This window comes from Puntigrus tetrazona, chromosome 14 (genome assembly GCF_018831695.1).
Source record: "Puntigrus tetrazona isolate hp1 chromosome 14, ASM1883169v1, whole genome shotgun sequence".
NCBI lineage: Eukaryota > Metazoa > Chordata > Actinopteri > Cypriniformes > Cyprinidae > Puntigrus > Puntigrus tetrazona.
The window spans coordinates 16,452,187-16,469,365 of record NC_056712.1 but is presented as its reverse complement, the minus strand read 5'-3'; the positions used below and the strand labels follow the sequence as shown (position 1 = coordinate 16,469,365).

Here is a 17,179-nt window from a genome sequence, read left to right as displayed (position 1 = left end):
ACTATTGTAAAACCATGGCTATTCTATTTTAAAGTAAAGACCAGAAATGACGCAAAAATTATTATTGTGATTTTTTTTTATTATTATTAATTATGCAAACCTTTTAAGCAATCTGAATGCTAATGCATAAAAAGTATACTTCACATAATGGCAATGACAGATGCAAGTCAGATGACTGAAAAAGACAAGTTTTAACATGAAGATTTATAAGAAACAGCTAATTAGATAAGGCTTGTAATCTGCAGAAACCTGTTAGGTGAGACTGGAGCTAACTGTCACACAAGGCAGTTGTCACAAAAGTTCATAATAAAACAAAGTTTTGAGTAAAACGTCCAGTTACACAAATGCCTGTTGACCTGTCTGTTATTTGTTGGTTCAAAATTGTCTTAAATTAGGATCAATTAAAAAAAAAAAAAAACTGAATCTTATTTCCTGGGCAATAAAGGTGGTAAGATTTTTGTTGCCAGTGATTTAAAACATCTGCTTAAAAATAAAACAACCTGAGAATTATTCACTAGAGTAATGTGTGACAACTAACGCTGGCCTTTTTGTTCAACAATAAAATCACACACTATAACAATCAAAAAGTCCGTAACACGCTTATTATCACCTAAAAGGACAATCAGAACTTAAGTCTAAAGCGCTGTCTGCGCTATTCTGAAGATCTGTCAGTTAAAACCATTATAAAATGATTCACAGAGATGGATATCTCTATGAAACCGGGCCTGATTAGAGTTCAGTGGGATTCAGTTTCTTCTCATTTGTTGTTTTGGCTTCACAAGATGTTTCTTAAAGGAGCGGCAGTGTAAGAAACTCATGAAAGAGGTGGAGAGAGGGATCTGTATGTGTAGCACATTGTGAGATTACTGAGGGCTCATTATTGCTGTGTGCACTCAGCACCGTCAGACCCTGTGTAAGCTGATCTGGGTGGTGGGCAGTGGACAAGCTCGGAGAAACTATGTTAGCAATGTGCTCATTGTAAGGAAAGATTATCTGGCTTATAACTCCTAGAGAAGCAAAAAGAACAATGCGTTGCCAATACGGAACTACGGAGGCATTAATACCCAAGAGCACTTTTTCTTGAAATAAATAGAATAAATAACTATACGCGCCATCAGAATTCAGCGCTTTTAACTTCAACAAAGTTCCCTTTAAATTTAGTAATATATATTTATAAATAAAGACTTTAAACTGCATAATGTATCTGTTTAAATTTATAAGACCTTTAATAAATAACTTTTCCATTAATAAAAGTATCATGGCTATTTCATTAAAGCGTTATCCCTTTTAGTTAATGGCTTTTAAAGAGTTCGCGAAGTGCCAGCCGAAGCTGCAACTACAGTCTAGGGAGGTAGCATGTGTTAATCTAATTACGGCAGTATTTGTATCTAACAGAGTTTGACACAGGTCAGGTAGATAATTGCATTGAGTCACTGAGAGCTTTAATCCAACTTGAGATTTCTTCAGCGTGAGGGTGAGGAGAAGCACTCGGCGGGACTTTCACCTGCACGAATCAAAAACATAGAGACGAGCGGCATGTCAAATGATGATTTACCAACATCATAACTGCATCCAACAGGTGGTACGTTGAATACAAAGTGCTTTATAAAAATAGAAACACCTGTTTGTTTCACTCAAACTTCAAGCGTTCCCACAGCAAGTCTAATTGTTCCTTGTTTTTGGGTGTTTTATAGTGTAAGCCTTCTTCTTGTGGGTTGGGCTGTATTCTATTACTGTGTTAAGTCCTAATACACTGTGTTAGGCCCGTATCTTGTATCTCTGGATAGCAGACATTAATTTTACAGAGTAATCCGATGCTGGAGAAAGAGCTTTGGCTGAATGCTGAGCGGTGCTAGCGCTTTACTTCACTATCATTAATTTGGAATTCTCCGAGGCAATATCAGGAAGCCAAACTAAAAACACTGAATAATACCCACTTCATTTTTTTTTTGTGCAGCAATGAACTTACCTACTTAGCAGTGAGTTCCTTCTTCATGCAGGCTTTGAAGGACGTGAATCTCTCTTCACCTTTATATCCCTGGGTTTACGTGGATAATATAAAGGATGATTTGGTTTTATGTCATCAAATAGAAACATTATCTTCAAAATTCTGACATTTACTTGACGAGACTGCTAGAATACTAAGCGAACAGTAAGTGACCACTAGATGTCAGCAAAATTGCACCCACAAGAAGAAATAACAACGTGAAAGGCGGCCAGATAGGGTTTGTATATGGGTCAAAGACAAAAAAAGGATATAAGCATAAAAGCAATAAGGTGTTGTTTTCTGTTTAATTGAATTGCAATTTGGTTTTTGGTTTTCTGAGCAAAAAATGAATTGGATACATTTTTGTTTTACAGAAAACACACTAAAATGTCGTTCAGTGTTTTTTAGGCATATTTACGGCAATTATCGATATATGATATTGAAAGACTAATTTCTTTCACCTCAAATACTCATTTTTAACATCTGCCACTATTCTTGGTTTTATAAATATTCGTCAGTTAGATCGTTTTACTCATTTAAAACATGTTAATACGTTTAATAGATTTTAATATGTACAAGTCACAATTAGCATGTGGTTTGAATTTTTACATAAATACCGTGCTACGCTGAATGATCGAATTTCGGCATTTTTCGACATAAAATCACTTTTGATGCAGACATCTTGACATCTTTGACCCATCTAGAAAAGTTCAGGGTATCTTTATAACAATGTTAAAGTCTTCACTGACAATTTTGATCAATTTGTAGTGTCCTTAAAATAAAAAATCTGTTAAAGTAAAACCTACTGACCCCAACAACAGAAATAATAATGACTAACTTGAATTTGAGTTTTACTTATTTTTAAATGTGCTTAAAAAATCTATCTTGTCCAAGCTAAATGTGTTAATGGTGTCTAAAAGTTGATTTGTATATCAAAACACATGTGTTAATGCCATGTGTCAGTTCAAATCCAGATTTCTGAACCTCGTGATTTCCACCATTTGGATCTCAGAAACCTGTTTTAAAGCTCACCAGTGGATCATAACTCTGCCGTTATTGCCTTAAAAGCTGGAAAATTGCATTTAAACACATATTTACCCAGGAGCCACGATGCAGCCGGTCCTTCATTATCCCGATGAACTCCTTGTAGCTTAGCTGATCGTCATGGTCCACATCAAAGATCTTGAAAACGGTGTTCACAAGGTGTCGTGACAGCTTCAGGCCAGTGGCCACATATACCGCCCGTGCAAACTCATCTGTGAGAACCAAACATCGTTACCCACACCAGTAAAACAGCAAATGCATTATATGATTGGCCCATATGTTTACCTTGTCCAATTGGGCGATTTGCGTAGTTGTACATTTGCATGGCAATGGTAAAATCCTCTAAGTTGTTAAGGAACTGAAAAAAGGTCCTAAACTCTTCAAACGTGATGCCCTAGAAGAGAAGATCAGCGTTAAATCCTTTTAAGAGGAACCTTGGGCAAAGGAACGATAATTAAGTCAGAGTTTTTCTAATATGAATAACGCTACATTAATACATAAAATGACGAATTTCGAAATATACCACTACGGTCTCTGAATAAATGCAACACAAACGAGACAATACTGCATCGTGCCGCACTATTCCAAGCAGGAGGACACCTTAAGTGTCTGTTGGACCTTGAAGAGTGATAACAGATCCCAAGGCAGAAAACAGCAAAGTCAAACAAACCCAGCACACATCTCTCCTGCTCCTTTACAATTTGAGCTGTCGACACCTTTAGATTGTTTTGTTTAAGGAGAGGTCGGGTAGCTTGTCGACTCTTCTAAAGAAGATTAACCTGATACTTGCGTACATAAAAACAAAAGGGGATGTGTCCAAAATATCTCAGCACTAGCAGATTACCCAAACAGCGGCCCTTTTGATTTCCACTCATCCGTTTCCAGGCACTAGACCCGTGTCTTTTTCTGAAGCCTCTCTCGCAACCAACAACAACCGTTTTACAAATGATCTACTGAGTAATATGCGACGCTTTGCTGATTTTACAAGTTAAGCTGTGTTGCAATTTTTCTTAACTTAAGAATAAAAACCACTTATATAGTAATGGCCATCCAGCAACAGCCTCTTTGAGAAGCAGAAAAGAATGTAACCTCAAAATGTGAGGGTCAGTGTGCAAAAAGGGAAACAACCTGAAGAAAAAAAGACAACAGCATCGCTTACATTATAAATATCTGTCTCTCTCTGCTATGCGGTGGTATTTGTATTGCTATGCAGTGATTTGAATAGAGTCATTCATGAACGATACATTAACTTAGATAACGGTAAAGGAAAATTAGAATACTGACAAAGTGATGTGATTGAAAAAGTATTACGTTTTTTACTAATCTAGCTCCTTTGGATAATGTTCTGGCAAGGTTCTAGTAACATAAACATAATGTTTGTTATAAGTTACGTGGTCCGTTGTTCTCAAAACATTAGCACAAAGCAATATTTACGCATGTAATATTCATGTAATAATACGTTATTATATTGTTAAAATATTACTAGTTTCAGATTTCAATAACGTTCTTCTAATAACGGTAACAGAACATGTGGTCTGTTCTTTTCAAAACATTAGCACAAAGCATTATTTATACATGTAATATTACTATATTGTATAAGCAAAATATTACTAGCTATTACTAGATATTATGAACAAAACTATAAAATAAAAACAAAAGAAGTAATGTTTTGAATGTTCCAAGAACATTCAGAAATCAAACTTCCATAACATAATGGGAATGTCTACAAAATGTTCTTAAAACATATTTTGCTAGATTTTACTATTTTAATGGCAAAATGCAAATTGCTATTAAATTGCACCTGGTATTTATCACATTATGGGGACCAAATGTCCCCACAAGGATAGAAATACCAATAAATTCCCCCTAGTGGGGAATAAAACATGGAAACACAACCTTTGTGTGTGTGTGTGTCCAGAGCAAATGTATTACCTTCTCATCAGGTATGCTTTGACGGACATTCTCAAGGTAGCCTGCGATGTTCTCCACTGTGGTGTAACGCAGCAGGATCCGAGCGAAGTCTTCCTCACTGATGGTGGTCATTCCCTTGGAATAGCTGAGGAACTCAATCTCAAGGACCTCTGTCTGCAGGTTGTCCATAAACCTGCCGACAGAACGTGACACAGTCACAGTGTTAAGAGAAGATGCCATCGCTCGCTCAGTAGGACACTAGACTAAGTGACTGGGCCATCCCAACATGCTTTAAAAACAATACAACGTCCTCACTGACCCTTCACTATAAAAACAGTCCTGAGGCTGTATTACAGAAACTTAATTAAACATCACGACGGAAGCAGCCTAGGTTTGGGTCACGTTTGTGGAATCCGTCACTTACCTGTAGAAGTCATCAAAGTTAAGTTCACTTTTGCCCTTTCTTCCAAAGAAATGCACCAGTAGAGTTGTGTCGGTGACATTTTCAGGTTCGTGCTGCGAAAGCAAATTACGAAAAGGCATTATTCAGCTGCAAAAACTGAATAAGGGAGCAAAATTTGTCACAGGATAAGAGTACACAAAAATAGCTTGATGAGGATATTACTGCACAGCCATAAACATAACATAGATACAGACACAAACACAAATAAATGTAAAATGAACATAAATTGACTAAGAAATACATAAAAAGATTCATTAAAAAGCAACTGACCAATTGAGAAAAAAGCAAAACCTCTATCATACATTTTAAAATCACACATAAACAACTGTCCTTTGATTTTGTTGAACTAGCTGTAAATATTGATTTAAAGGGATAATGAATTTTCTACCATAATTATTTCCACACTCGTTATGTTAAACTGGCTTGCCTTAGCACATGTGTAAAATGTTATATATCACTCTTTGTCTTGTTGCTACAATCAGAGTAAACTAGATCTACGTAAATAAATTTGCACAGATTCGGAACAACATGAGGACAAGTAAATGAGTTCATTTTGGATGAAATATTCCTATCTATAAAATCTTGGAAGGTTAATATGCACAATATGTTAATATGTTTGATAGAGCAAAGACACATCATGGAGCAGCCGACATCATCTCATGCCACGCAAACAACAGGTTGCTCGTGCAGAAATCTGCATACAAGATATACCTCAGTGCTCCTTCGCAGCAATGCATCATTATAAAAACAAGAGGCATACTGTATCTCACAGTCTTTTCAACAAAGAAGCTTTAAAATGCCAACTACAAAGTATTTTGCATTATCATAATATTCTAGATATCATCAATGGAGCAATAATAATATTATATAATAACAATAATTTTATTTCAAATCATTTTTATAATGCTGTCAAACGATTATGTGTATATTTATTATGTATATAAATATATTATGTTATTTTATATATTATATTATATATTATGTAAATAAATACATACATACAGTATATATTTTGAAAATATCTGCATGTATTTACATATATTTATTTACATATATAAGTATATTTAATATATAAACAAGACATATTTTTCTGAAATGTCTACATGTATGTGTGTATTTATATATACATAATAAATATGCACAGCAATCATACATATATTATGCTAACAAAAAACAATTAATCATTTGACAGCACTATTTTTTTATTGATATGCATTTTGTTGTGCAGTTTAGTTATCTTCATACGCATTTTGAGGTCTTGAAAAATCTATTAATATCAAACTGTAATAACATAAATAGTAGTGACATTAATGAATGAAAATGGTAATACCGCAAAAAAAAGAAAAAAAAAAACATGAGACAATGGGCAGAACCTCACATGGGATGGGGGACAGGGAATGGCCAGGGGTAATACGAGATTCGAATGAGAAAACGTGAGCTTGAGGATACTTGTACCTCCATGAGATCTGAAAAGAGAACTATTCTCGCACCATGCCTTAGAACATCCCAGAAACTTCTGGGTTCAGACTGAAGCTGCTCTTTTTTAAGTACCTGCATATCAGAGGTGAAAATATTAAAGGCGTAACAAAACAAGAAAATACAGTGAAAGACTATTCTACATGCAAAAACCGCCTGAATTAATGCAAGCTAATGTGAAGTCAACTTCGCGGCACCCTTCCAACGAATTACTCCTCATGTAAGCAGTGCTGTTTTATCTTACATCTGTTTTGTTTTCTAGTTTTTTTTTAAGTATTCACTTACGTGAGCTGCGCTTTCAAAGCAGTCGATATAGTTCGTATTTGTGTCTGTAAGTCAGCAAAACACACCAGATATGTGCAGTGTAAAATAAAACTAGCTGTCTTCTACAGTTCACTAAAAATGCAGTCCTGAAAAAGTATGGGTGTGAATTTATTTAACTCTCTTAAATACCAAAACAAGGTAAGGGTTTGCCGTATCAAACACCGAAACACAGGACAGACAATATTCTGTTGCTGTGTGAACGTGACCTTAGCGCTTCAGTCGGTAAACAAGCGCTCCAGTCACGTCCTTGCCAAGATAAACAGTGGATTGTGTTCGGTATTATTATATTTTTGAAATCAGCACAAGTATATCGTGGTGTGCACAGACAAACACTGACTGAACAGGGCCGAAAGAGCTTGTCGTTTCTCTTGTTTGGTGCTGAGACTGGCTCATTCCTCAGCTGCAGCTCTAAGTGACACAAAACTCTTCGTGGTCAAGAAGTAACCTAAACCCGAATACCGCTCTTCAAGCGACTGTAAAAATAAAACATGGGGGTCCGGGGAGAGTTGCCATTCTTCAGGTGAGGGCCTTTTAACGTGATTCTGCGAGACCATTCCTTGGTAGAAAGCTCCTGACAGCAGACAAGCAACATAAATCATCTGTTTCAGTCTCTGGATAATTGTAGACAATGGAGCTGCATTTCAGACCGAGCCCCATTAGAGCTGCATTGTCCCTCCTCTCCGGAGGTGAGCCATGCGTGAGGGTCGCTCCGTTACGCCCTATCCAAACATTTCAGCGTGTAAAATAATATTGCTCACCGACTGTCTGAAAGCCACCGAATGTGGACGTAAGCCTTCTGGTTTATTGAGCACTAATTAGGGTGAAGCTGCATAAACATTAGCGGTTACGACGGGCATGCATGGTTGCCGTCGGTCACGACTGTACAAGTCCAATCAGGCATTAACCGGCATGCTAAAAAACACGTCATGCTCTTTAGTACACAGATACATACATTGCTGCTGACAGATCCCTGATGTCCGTACAGCTCCACGCTCTCACGCGCCGAATGATGACGTGCAGAACAGGGGAAAGAAATCAAATCAAAGCAGCATTCGGCAGATCTGTCACATCTCATGGATGGTGAAAGACAATGAACTCTGAATGTGTTTTTCTAAACAAAATCTGCAATAATCAGCATTTCCCCAGCATGAGAGATAAGAGACTTATTGTGGACTTGCACTCTGCAGAAAACATTCATGTCGTCAACGTGCAAATTTGTTCAAATCAACATGCATGAATTACGCGCCACATAATTTCTCGTATTTAGACGTGATTGAGAACATGCAACATTAACGCTATTTCTGAAATTTTTGTTAAAAAATTAAGAATAGTTTATCCAAAACGATCGTTCACTCATGTCTTTCTAGCTGACTTTGTTCCTCTTTTGTGGAACGCAAAAGGAGAAATTCATAGCAGAGAATAGATAGATATTGTAGATGATAAAAGTTTATGGAAAGTTACTTTTAAATTTGTGCATATTGTGTCCCTCCCTAAAAAAGCGACTAATTACGTTACTTGGTCAATTTTTAATGGAATGCAATGCATTTGTATTGCTTCTGAAATAAGGGCTTGCTTGATTGTTTTTAATAAAAAGTTCTGTTTCTGGCCAATGTAAAAGCACTTTCACATCAAAAGTGAAATGAATGAGAATAAATTCACATCTGTACAGTAGAGGATGCAGATCAAAAAAACTAAAACAAAATCTATTTTGCTTATTAGTATGATTAAACGGGATCATCAAATGTCAGCGTCAGACATTGTTTAACAAAATGTAATTAAATACATAAGGATATTTGTATAAAAATACTTCATTGTATGTGTGCGTAATATTCCCAGTGTATTTTACTGTTTTTTATACATGTTGAAGTATACTGTATCTGTCAATAAATGGGAAAAATAGAGTCATTTTTGTTACTTATTTGAAAAAGGAACTCAGTATTTTCTTGCAAATGGAAAGGTTATGTGTTACGTTACTAGTCACTTGAATAAAATAATCCGCAGTAAATGATTACATCTAAAAATATATAATTACAAATATAACTGAGCAATTTATAGCCATCTTTTTCATGCGATGAAAGTTAATGGTGACAAGGGTTGCCAAGCAATTTCAGTCTTTTTCTTAAGTAATCTTTAATTATATGGCGCTTCACACAATAAAAAAGAACAATGCAGGTTAACAGTGAAGCAACAGATTCAGCGATGCAAACTTCAGTAAATGTGACAAACACAAATTTTGTTAGAAAAGAAATGCACTGTACTGCGGCTCTAAAAAAAGGCAATATTGTTATTGTTTAGCTTCAGTTTTGTTCTCATTTGAGTGCCTTCAAATCAAGTCTTTAATCCACAAATAAGCAAGCTAAAGTCTTGCCACATGTTAAAAGATCAAATACGTTCGGAAATGTATAGAACTGCTTTTATGGAGAGCCGTTGATTTTATTGAACAGAAGAGAGCGGTGCGATCATTCTTCAAAACTTCTCCTTTGGAGTTTCTCAGATAAGAAATAACTAAGGGTTTAGAATGACGTTTTCTTTTTCTGGAAGAACTATTTCCTTGCATTACGTTCAAATATGTACATATCAAACCGAGAGAATAACAGAGGACTGTAAAATGCTTTTGGTAGCAAGGCAGAAACGTATTTCTTACCAGTTGAGAGTAACTCTCAGAATCTCCTCCCCGCTCTTTTTTCTTTTCATTTTTTTTCCGGAATATCTCTTCCAGCTAAAAGAAAAAAAGAAGAAATGCATCTTTAAGCGTTCTGACACTCACATGTAACAACATATACTTATAATTAGCATCAACAAAAGCGACCGTACCACCATGAACTCCCTCTTATCCACCATTTCGTTGCCGTCTGCATCAAACATTTTGAAAGCTATTTTAAAACCCGCATGCGGCTCTAGGAAACAAAAAGAAAGACATATAAAACATCTTCATGCGGTTACATTTCTCATGACTATTGTTTGTGCAAGCAACAAGCGTGCATGGAGGATTAAACCTAAAGACAAACTCACTTGTCAAAATGCAAAGCAGAAACAGATACTCTGTGTAAGCGATGACACCTGAAAAACACCACATAAACATTACCTTTTAGAAATTCAAACAAAGCTTGTTTTCCGACACCCCAGAGCCTGCCCTCGAAATAAATTTTACTATCAAATGTCATTTTAAACTAGAGACCCTTTCTTCTTTTACGTTGATAAGATCTAAGAGGATGCCGTTCTTTTCTCTTGTTTGGTGTCCTCTTTGCACAAACAGAGACGTTAAAAACGTAAAGTAACCAGGCTGGACGCAAACCCAAACAAAATTAGAGCAGGCCAATGGCTCCCGAGCTCCCCTCTGTTTATTTTCCTAGGTGTAAAACATTCTCGAGTGATCTGTAACTGATTGCAGATGCCCGACGTGGGTTTGTTTTCCTTTTTGAGGTCTGTTAGTCCTTTGTTGTGTGATAGGAGAAGAAAGGAAGAGCAACTGTCTAGGAGAGACTTAAGGAGAATTGTTCCAGCCACTGAAAGCATTCCCAAGCTTTTGTCTGAAGGAGATGATAGCGACTCGGACACAGATAGTTCAGGAGGGCTTCTTTGAGTGCTGTGGGAAAAGGACTTTGGAATGTTTGAGGAAACGGATGAAGAAGGTAGAATAGGATAGAGGAGATACATTTTCACATTTCAGGCCACCCTGGTTCTGATGCGTATGCATAAGTGCATCCGCCGCTATTGTATTTGTGAATAACTAAAGCTGTGACCTGTTCATTTAATGTAATTAATTATATAAAAATAACACATTACTTCATTCGGTTATACTTTCATCTAAAACGCATTGTGCGAAAGTTACTTTCGACATTATTAATAATGGTAAGTGTTTCTTCGGAAGAAAATCAGCATATTAGAATGACTTCTGAAGGATCATGTGACACTGAAGACTGCAGTAATGATGCTTTGCATCACAGGAAAAAATGTAAATATATTAAAATAGAAAAAATATATATAACTAGTGCTATCAAATGATTAACCACGATTAATGCATCCAAAATAAAAGCTTTTGTTTACATAATATATGTGTGAGTGTATTATTATGTACATATAAATACGCACACATGCATGAATATATTTAAGAAAGATTTGTTACATTTATATATTATATATATTTATTTAACATTATTTATATTAATATAAATATATACATATAAACGCATGTATAAAAATGTGTGTGTATTTATATATACTTAATAAATATACACAGTATATACCCATATATTATGTAAACAAACACTTTTCATCACATTTAATCACTTGACTGCACTAGTGATAAAAAAAATACAGGAAAAGCTGTAAAATTCCTGCAAAATATATTTTATTTATTTAGATATATTAAATTGTGTATTAGTAGATTTAAAACATATTTTTCAGTTTTTTTTAATGCATTTTGAAGAAATATCATTACCCCAGACCCATAAGTCAATGCCATCAGAGCAATTTAGGCCTGAAGTATATATATTTTTGCAATATCAGATCAGTGCTTCACCTGCTGTAAGTCTGTATATTATCTTAACTGACATGCATGTTCGTTTGTGCGAATATTTGCGCTAAACTGATCGCCCTATGTATACCTACGCTACTCAAAACTTACTTCGAACTCACCGCCTGCGCATTTAGTCTTTTAGGATCCCAGACGGGTTTCATTAGAGCCACACACCTTCAGTCTTGCAGAAAGAAACCCAGCCCAAGAGCTCAAACAGTTGTCAGAACACAAAGAATTCCACAGAAACAATTCATATAGAGTGTCAGTGATGGAGATGTAATCCAACTCCATTCTTAGAATTCATACTGTCCGGAGTGATACGGGGCTGCCACTAGGACAAGTCTCAACACTGCAAAGTTCAAACAGCTCTTTTCATTTTCTGAAGTAAGGCTTTGTTCACAGATCAAGCCTATCTTCTTTTTTTTTTTTTAACCTAAGTGCAGCTTTAACATTTAACAGCCGGATTAAAAGCCCAAAATCCAGGCACCGGCACTCAAGGAGAGCAACGGTGAACAGAGCTATCATGCACTACGTGGAGTGTTTTAGTGTTTTAAGTGTAAGAAAGAACATTACAAGGAACGTACTGTTAGCATCCCGGAAAGCCCCTCGTTAAAAGCTACACATTTTATCACAAAATGTAACTATTCTGTGTTAAATTATAAACTACATGAATATTCTTTAAAAAAAAAACTTCATGGCTGCATGAGACAAAGTCTAAATGACCTAAAAAAAATAAATAAATAACTATAATAAATCATTTCTTTCTATCTTTCTTTAAACACCGTGGCCCGTGCCATTGTTCGAATTCCTGCAATACCATAAAATTGCTTTCAATTTGTCCATTGTTGCTAATATGTCAAACACAACAAGCAAACGCTGCTTTTTCTTAAAGTACGTCTGGAAAGTAAGACCTCGGGGTAATATAAAGCTGGGTAATTTATGGATTAGTACGACTGCGTGAGCGTGGCGCACCCCTCGGCTGAGCGTGTGATTATTTTCTATTCAAAACGACATACCACTTGCTATGCACTGGGTGTTTTTTTGTCACCTTCCTATCTGTGATTATCCCAGAGCAAAGTCACAGTAATGTCAGACTGATTGAGAGATAAGAGAGTATTTACGGCCCGTGCACTCTGCTGCCGCATGAGGCCAACTTTCAGGATCGGGCCTTTCATAACATGCATGCGGGTGGCCTGAGCATAAAAAAACTGTATCCTAATTGCGCCTACATCACAATATCTGTTTTACAGCATCCATAATTTGCCCGTTTTACTGGGTATTTAGATTGATAGCCACACACGTGGCAGTTTGAAAGCAGATCCCCTCAAAGTCAAGTTGCCTGGAGGCATTCAACGTAGTAAACAACGATCAAATGACAAAGCATTATACACTGCATCATACAATACAAATCGATTTACATAATATTGTTAGATCTCACCTCTTTCCCGCAGGTTTCGGAACAGGCAGGATGATCCTTTCCAAACAGGTGGCGTATCCGACAGAATCTTGTCCAGATCCTTTTTTTTTAAAAAAAAGCACATATATTCAGTATCATTCCTATTTTCTAAACTCAGAAGTGGATAAATATTCAAATAAAAAAAAAAAAAGACCTGTTTTGTGAGGGATCTCCAAAACCTCTTTTCTAAAAAAAAAAAAAAAAAAAAAAAACAGATAAGAATTAGTTATGGCGTCATAAAAAATATTTCTGAGAAAAGCAGATAAACGGTGACAAAAATGGGTCAAAAGCACAGCGTAACACGCACATTTTTGTATAATAATTCTGTATTAATGACAAATAAGTGATAGTTTCATGCAGGATGATTTGCCAGAATTAGATTAAATTAAAAAGACGACATTTAATACATTAAAAATGTGTTTTCAATCAAATGTAATAAATATATATAAAAACATTGAAATAAAAATCCAAAATCAAAAAACCTCTCAAACTACTGCAAGGTTCAAATATGAACTCTAGCTTCTGTTTATATAATGCTGTCAAATTGCGTTTTACAGGCACAGCATAAAACCATAAATACCGCTATTCGTTCCGTCACGCATATGCTATTAAAGATGGTGATGCAATGTTTGCCTGCCATATTACAGTTCACATTTTATTCTCGTCTGCACATTCCAGGAAGTCCAAGTTTCAGATAGCAGCAAACATGACTGGTTGAAACTCAACTCCCTTACAAGTATAGCTGGGTCCTGAAAAGACATTTATAGAGCATATCAACTCTACCATCTGGACCGATCTCGGTGTTTTTCCGCTTTATGCGAGACGTGAACTTAATGAATTAAGTCAACCTGAGATTCGAGGTACGCGACACACTTGTTTAGAAGTTGTCTGTCTAGCTGGTTTCAGATTTTGGTTACAGAAATAGGTCATAAGTGTGATGCTGGCATAGAGAGAGATGGCTATCTTCATGCAGTTGTTGCGGCTACATATGTTGATTTTATGCCTGCAGGGTTACTTGCTTTTAAGATAAAAAGGGCTATTCCTCACTGAGGCAAATATTGGTAATAAAAGGTATACTTCACCCAAAAATTAACATTCTGTCTTTATTTACTGCTCATATCATTCTATTTGAAATCCACAAATGATTGAATATGAAGAATAAGCTATTCATACCTCCTTTTGAGTTAGATTTGAATTAATTGGTTTATCTGGTTCACACTACTGTAAATGATGTGTAATTCATAGCCAGAAAAATTGTATAATATTGGAACAATATGACAGTGGTTAAATGATGATAAAATGTGTATTTTGTTGTAGATTAACCCTATTATATAAGAAAGTCCTTTTGTCCAGCTAACAAATATGTGTTCTAACATGCCCATTAAGTTATTTATCAATTATTATATATTTATATACGTTTAAAATATCCCGTTTTAAAAGATTTTTAGAACGTTTGTTGTTTACTTTCCATGTTGGTAACATTCCATTTTTTTTATTTTATTAAATTACAAGAACGTTGCTTTTAAATATTCTCAAAATATTCTTAAACAAGCAAAAAACATTACGCAAAAATTTCAGAAAAAAGTATATCTTACAGTAGCAATTTTGTGCTAATATCTTGGGAATATAAAATTTTTTTTTTTTTTTTTTTTTCAACAAAGATTCTTGTAGCGTTACTGGATGAACATTAGTCAAAGTTCTGAGAATGTTCTCTATTAGTTGAATAATCTTTTATCGCAATCTGTATTTTCTTTAGCATTTGCAAGCTGATGTTGCATGTGTTATTACCTTTGATCGCTACGTTGTGCACGTTTTGGTCAGCCTTGCGACTGTTTTAAATGTTCTTTTAAATAAAAGACCCAGCACTAAAACGTATTAACGGCCATTTGTCAGCCCCTATGAATCTGAGAGCTTCGTGTGTTTGTCTATAGTTATACAATAAGTTCATACATTCTTCAAAAAAGGAATATTAACTGTTGGTGCGACTCACTCTTTGGTTCGCTCATAGTGACGGACTCAATGAAGTCGAGGGGAGTCATGTAAAGCTGTCCATCGTACTCCAGTGAACTAAAGAGCCTGAACCTGTGCTCATGGGCTGACATCGAAACCTCTTCATCTTCAGCAGATGCGCTGGCCTATAATTAATTAGATTAACATTTCAGTCATGGGACATAGAAATACAGGACAAGACGTGACATTGGGGAAAAATGCTAGCCATCTTCTTTTTTCTTTCTTTCAGTGGATGGCCTCCTCCTGTACAAAAAAATACACATGCACAGAAACTTCCACAAGCAGAAATATCGAGAGGACAGTGTGCTTCTCACTGCACTGTGGCCGACAGCCAGGCCCACTGGGCACTGTGCAAACACCCTGGGAATGTGTGCCCTGCTACTTATTACCCCCATCAAACGTCGACCCGGCTGCCAAGCTGCCGTTTCCAGTTACCTCAACCCTGGATTCCTGCATCTCAATCCACAACTCAAGGTTACATCTGACCCAAGCAGATAAGAGTACAAAAACAAAAGGGAATGGTGCAACCAGAGATGCACAAGACTGATTCAATCCTGTCTGGTTTAATGATCAATCTGATAAGAGTCAGATAAATGCTTTTTCGACAACAGTCAAAACCAAAAGTATGTGCACCAGAGGCACTTAAACATAATCCATAGGGTTCCTTTGCTTCGTTAAACTTATAAAATAGCATTATAAATAATTGATGCGATTAATACATGACTTAATGATTATAATTATGCCATTACCCATCATTACTACCAATTTGTATTCAAAATGGCAAACTATAGAATTGTAAATCGTGTTTTAACAACTTGTAACAGTATATAGTCTTTTTTCTTGCATAGTATTTGTTGCTTTTTGACTTTAAAATGCCTAATAGGCCTAATGAGTCTAAGTAAAATACTGCAATTTAGGAAACACCATTGCAGATCGAAGTACTGAAGTACTAACGTAAACCAACAAATCTGACTGAAAGCCAAATGGCAAGAGATTTTGACAATACATGAGAAATGGTTGTTGACTGAATTTGCATGCCTAGTAAAATGACCCTTTCAGAGCACAGGTCAACACTACGCATGCACAACATACATATAAAATGTCCAACATGTAGCCTACAATAGCTATAATACGTGCTCCAATATTTCCTCAATAGGTATTTTATTGAATGACAGTGTATCATCTAATGAATTAGGAAACCGAATTCAGCACCTCTCCAGTGGAGAGCGACTGTTTTGATGGCATACGAACTCCATCGTTTTGACGTTTTTTAGGACAATCAGAACCGGAATGCTATAGAAATGTTCCGCGCAAACACGCAAGCGAACGCGAAATGTAGCCTGCTAAGATTTAGATACCTTCTCTTTCGCAGCGACTGCTGGAAGCGGAGAAATCAATGCACGCAGACTCGACTTGCGCTGGTAGTAAACCACAGCGCATCCACCGACGGTGATACACAGTCCCGTCCCCACGCGCCTCAGGACTGCTCTTTCCCTCGACGACTGCCCGCTGTTAAAGTAGAGGCTTAAACCGTTTGTGGAGCCGGTGAACTTGTTCCGGAGAGCCAGAAAGCGACGCACGGCGGCCATCATGACTGTGTCACCGCGCACAGACCGCGCGCTCACTCCTCGCGAGAAGAAGCGTGCGCCCTCTCTACAGCAGCACATGGCGCATCAACACATTAGCAGCTGTATTTGCGGTCCTCTGTCCTTTCTATTCAGGTCAGAGTTAGATTACAAGCCAGTTCTGTACCCTCGTGCCACGTTTCAGACGTCCGTTAAAAACCTAAGTTATTTCTTGTTTGTTTGTATCATATTTTCATATAATATTCCCGTATTTGCCTACAAATTAAATACAGAAATCTATAACTAAAACAAATTATTGTCGAGGACAAATTCACATGTTTAAAATAATTGTGCCATTACCCATCACTGCTACCGATTCAAAATGGTAAACAAACAAATTAATAATGTCAAATAAATGAATAAT

The 17,179-nt window shown here is 36.3% G+C and overlaps 1 protein-coding gene across 4 annotated transcripts; it reads right to left on the bottom strand.

The window, feature by feature from the left end:
• Nucleotides 1–58: 58 nt before the first annotated feature.
• micu3b (mitochondrial calcium uptake family, member 3b) lies at nt 59–16,885 on the bottom strand. 4 transcript variants are annotated; one of them, XM_043257583.1, is made up of 15 exons: nt 16,549–16,884; nt 15,171–15,315; nt 13,335–13,366; nt 13,163–13,241; nt 10,218–10,265; nt 10,020–10,102; nt 9,850–9,924; nt 8,158–8,199; nt 6,861–6,956; nt 5,367–5,458; nt 4,964–5,135; nt 3,317–3,425; nt 3,086–3,243; nt 1,970–2,038; nt 59–1,504 (listed from the first exon to the last, which is right to left on the bottom strand). In XM_043257583.1, the coding sequence occupies exons 1-14, from the start codon at nt 16,855–16,857 to the stop codon at nt 1,970–1,972; spliced, it is 1,509 nt and encodes a 502-aa protein (XP_043113518.1). In that variant the 5' UTR covers nt 16,858–16,884; the 3' UTR covers nt 59–1,504. The 4 variants fall into 4 exon arrangements, with proteins under 4 accessions (XP_043113518.1, XP_043113519.1, XP_043113520.1 ...); XM_043257584.1 differs by lacking the exon at nt 10,218–10,265 and having other exon boundaries at nt 16,549–16,885; XM_043257585.1 differs by lacking the exon at nt 6,861–6,956 and having other exon boundaries at nt 16,549–16,874.
• Between the last annotated feature and the right edge of the window lie 294 nt (nt 16,886–17,179).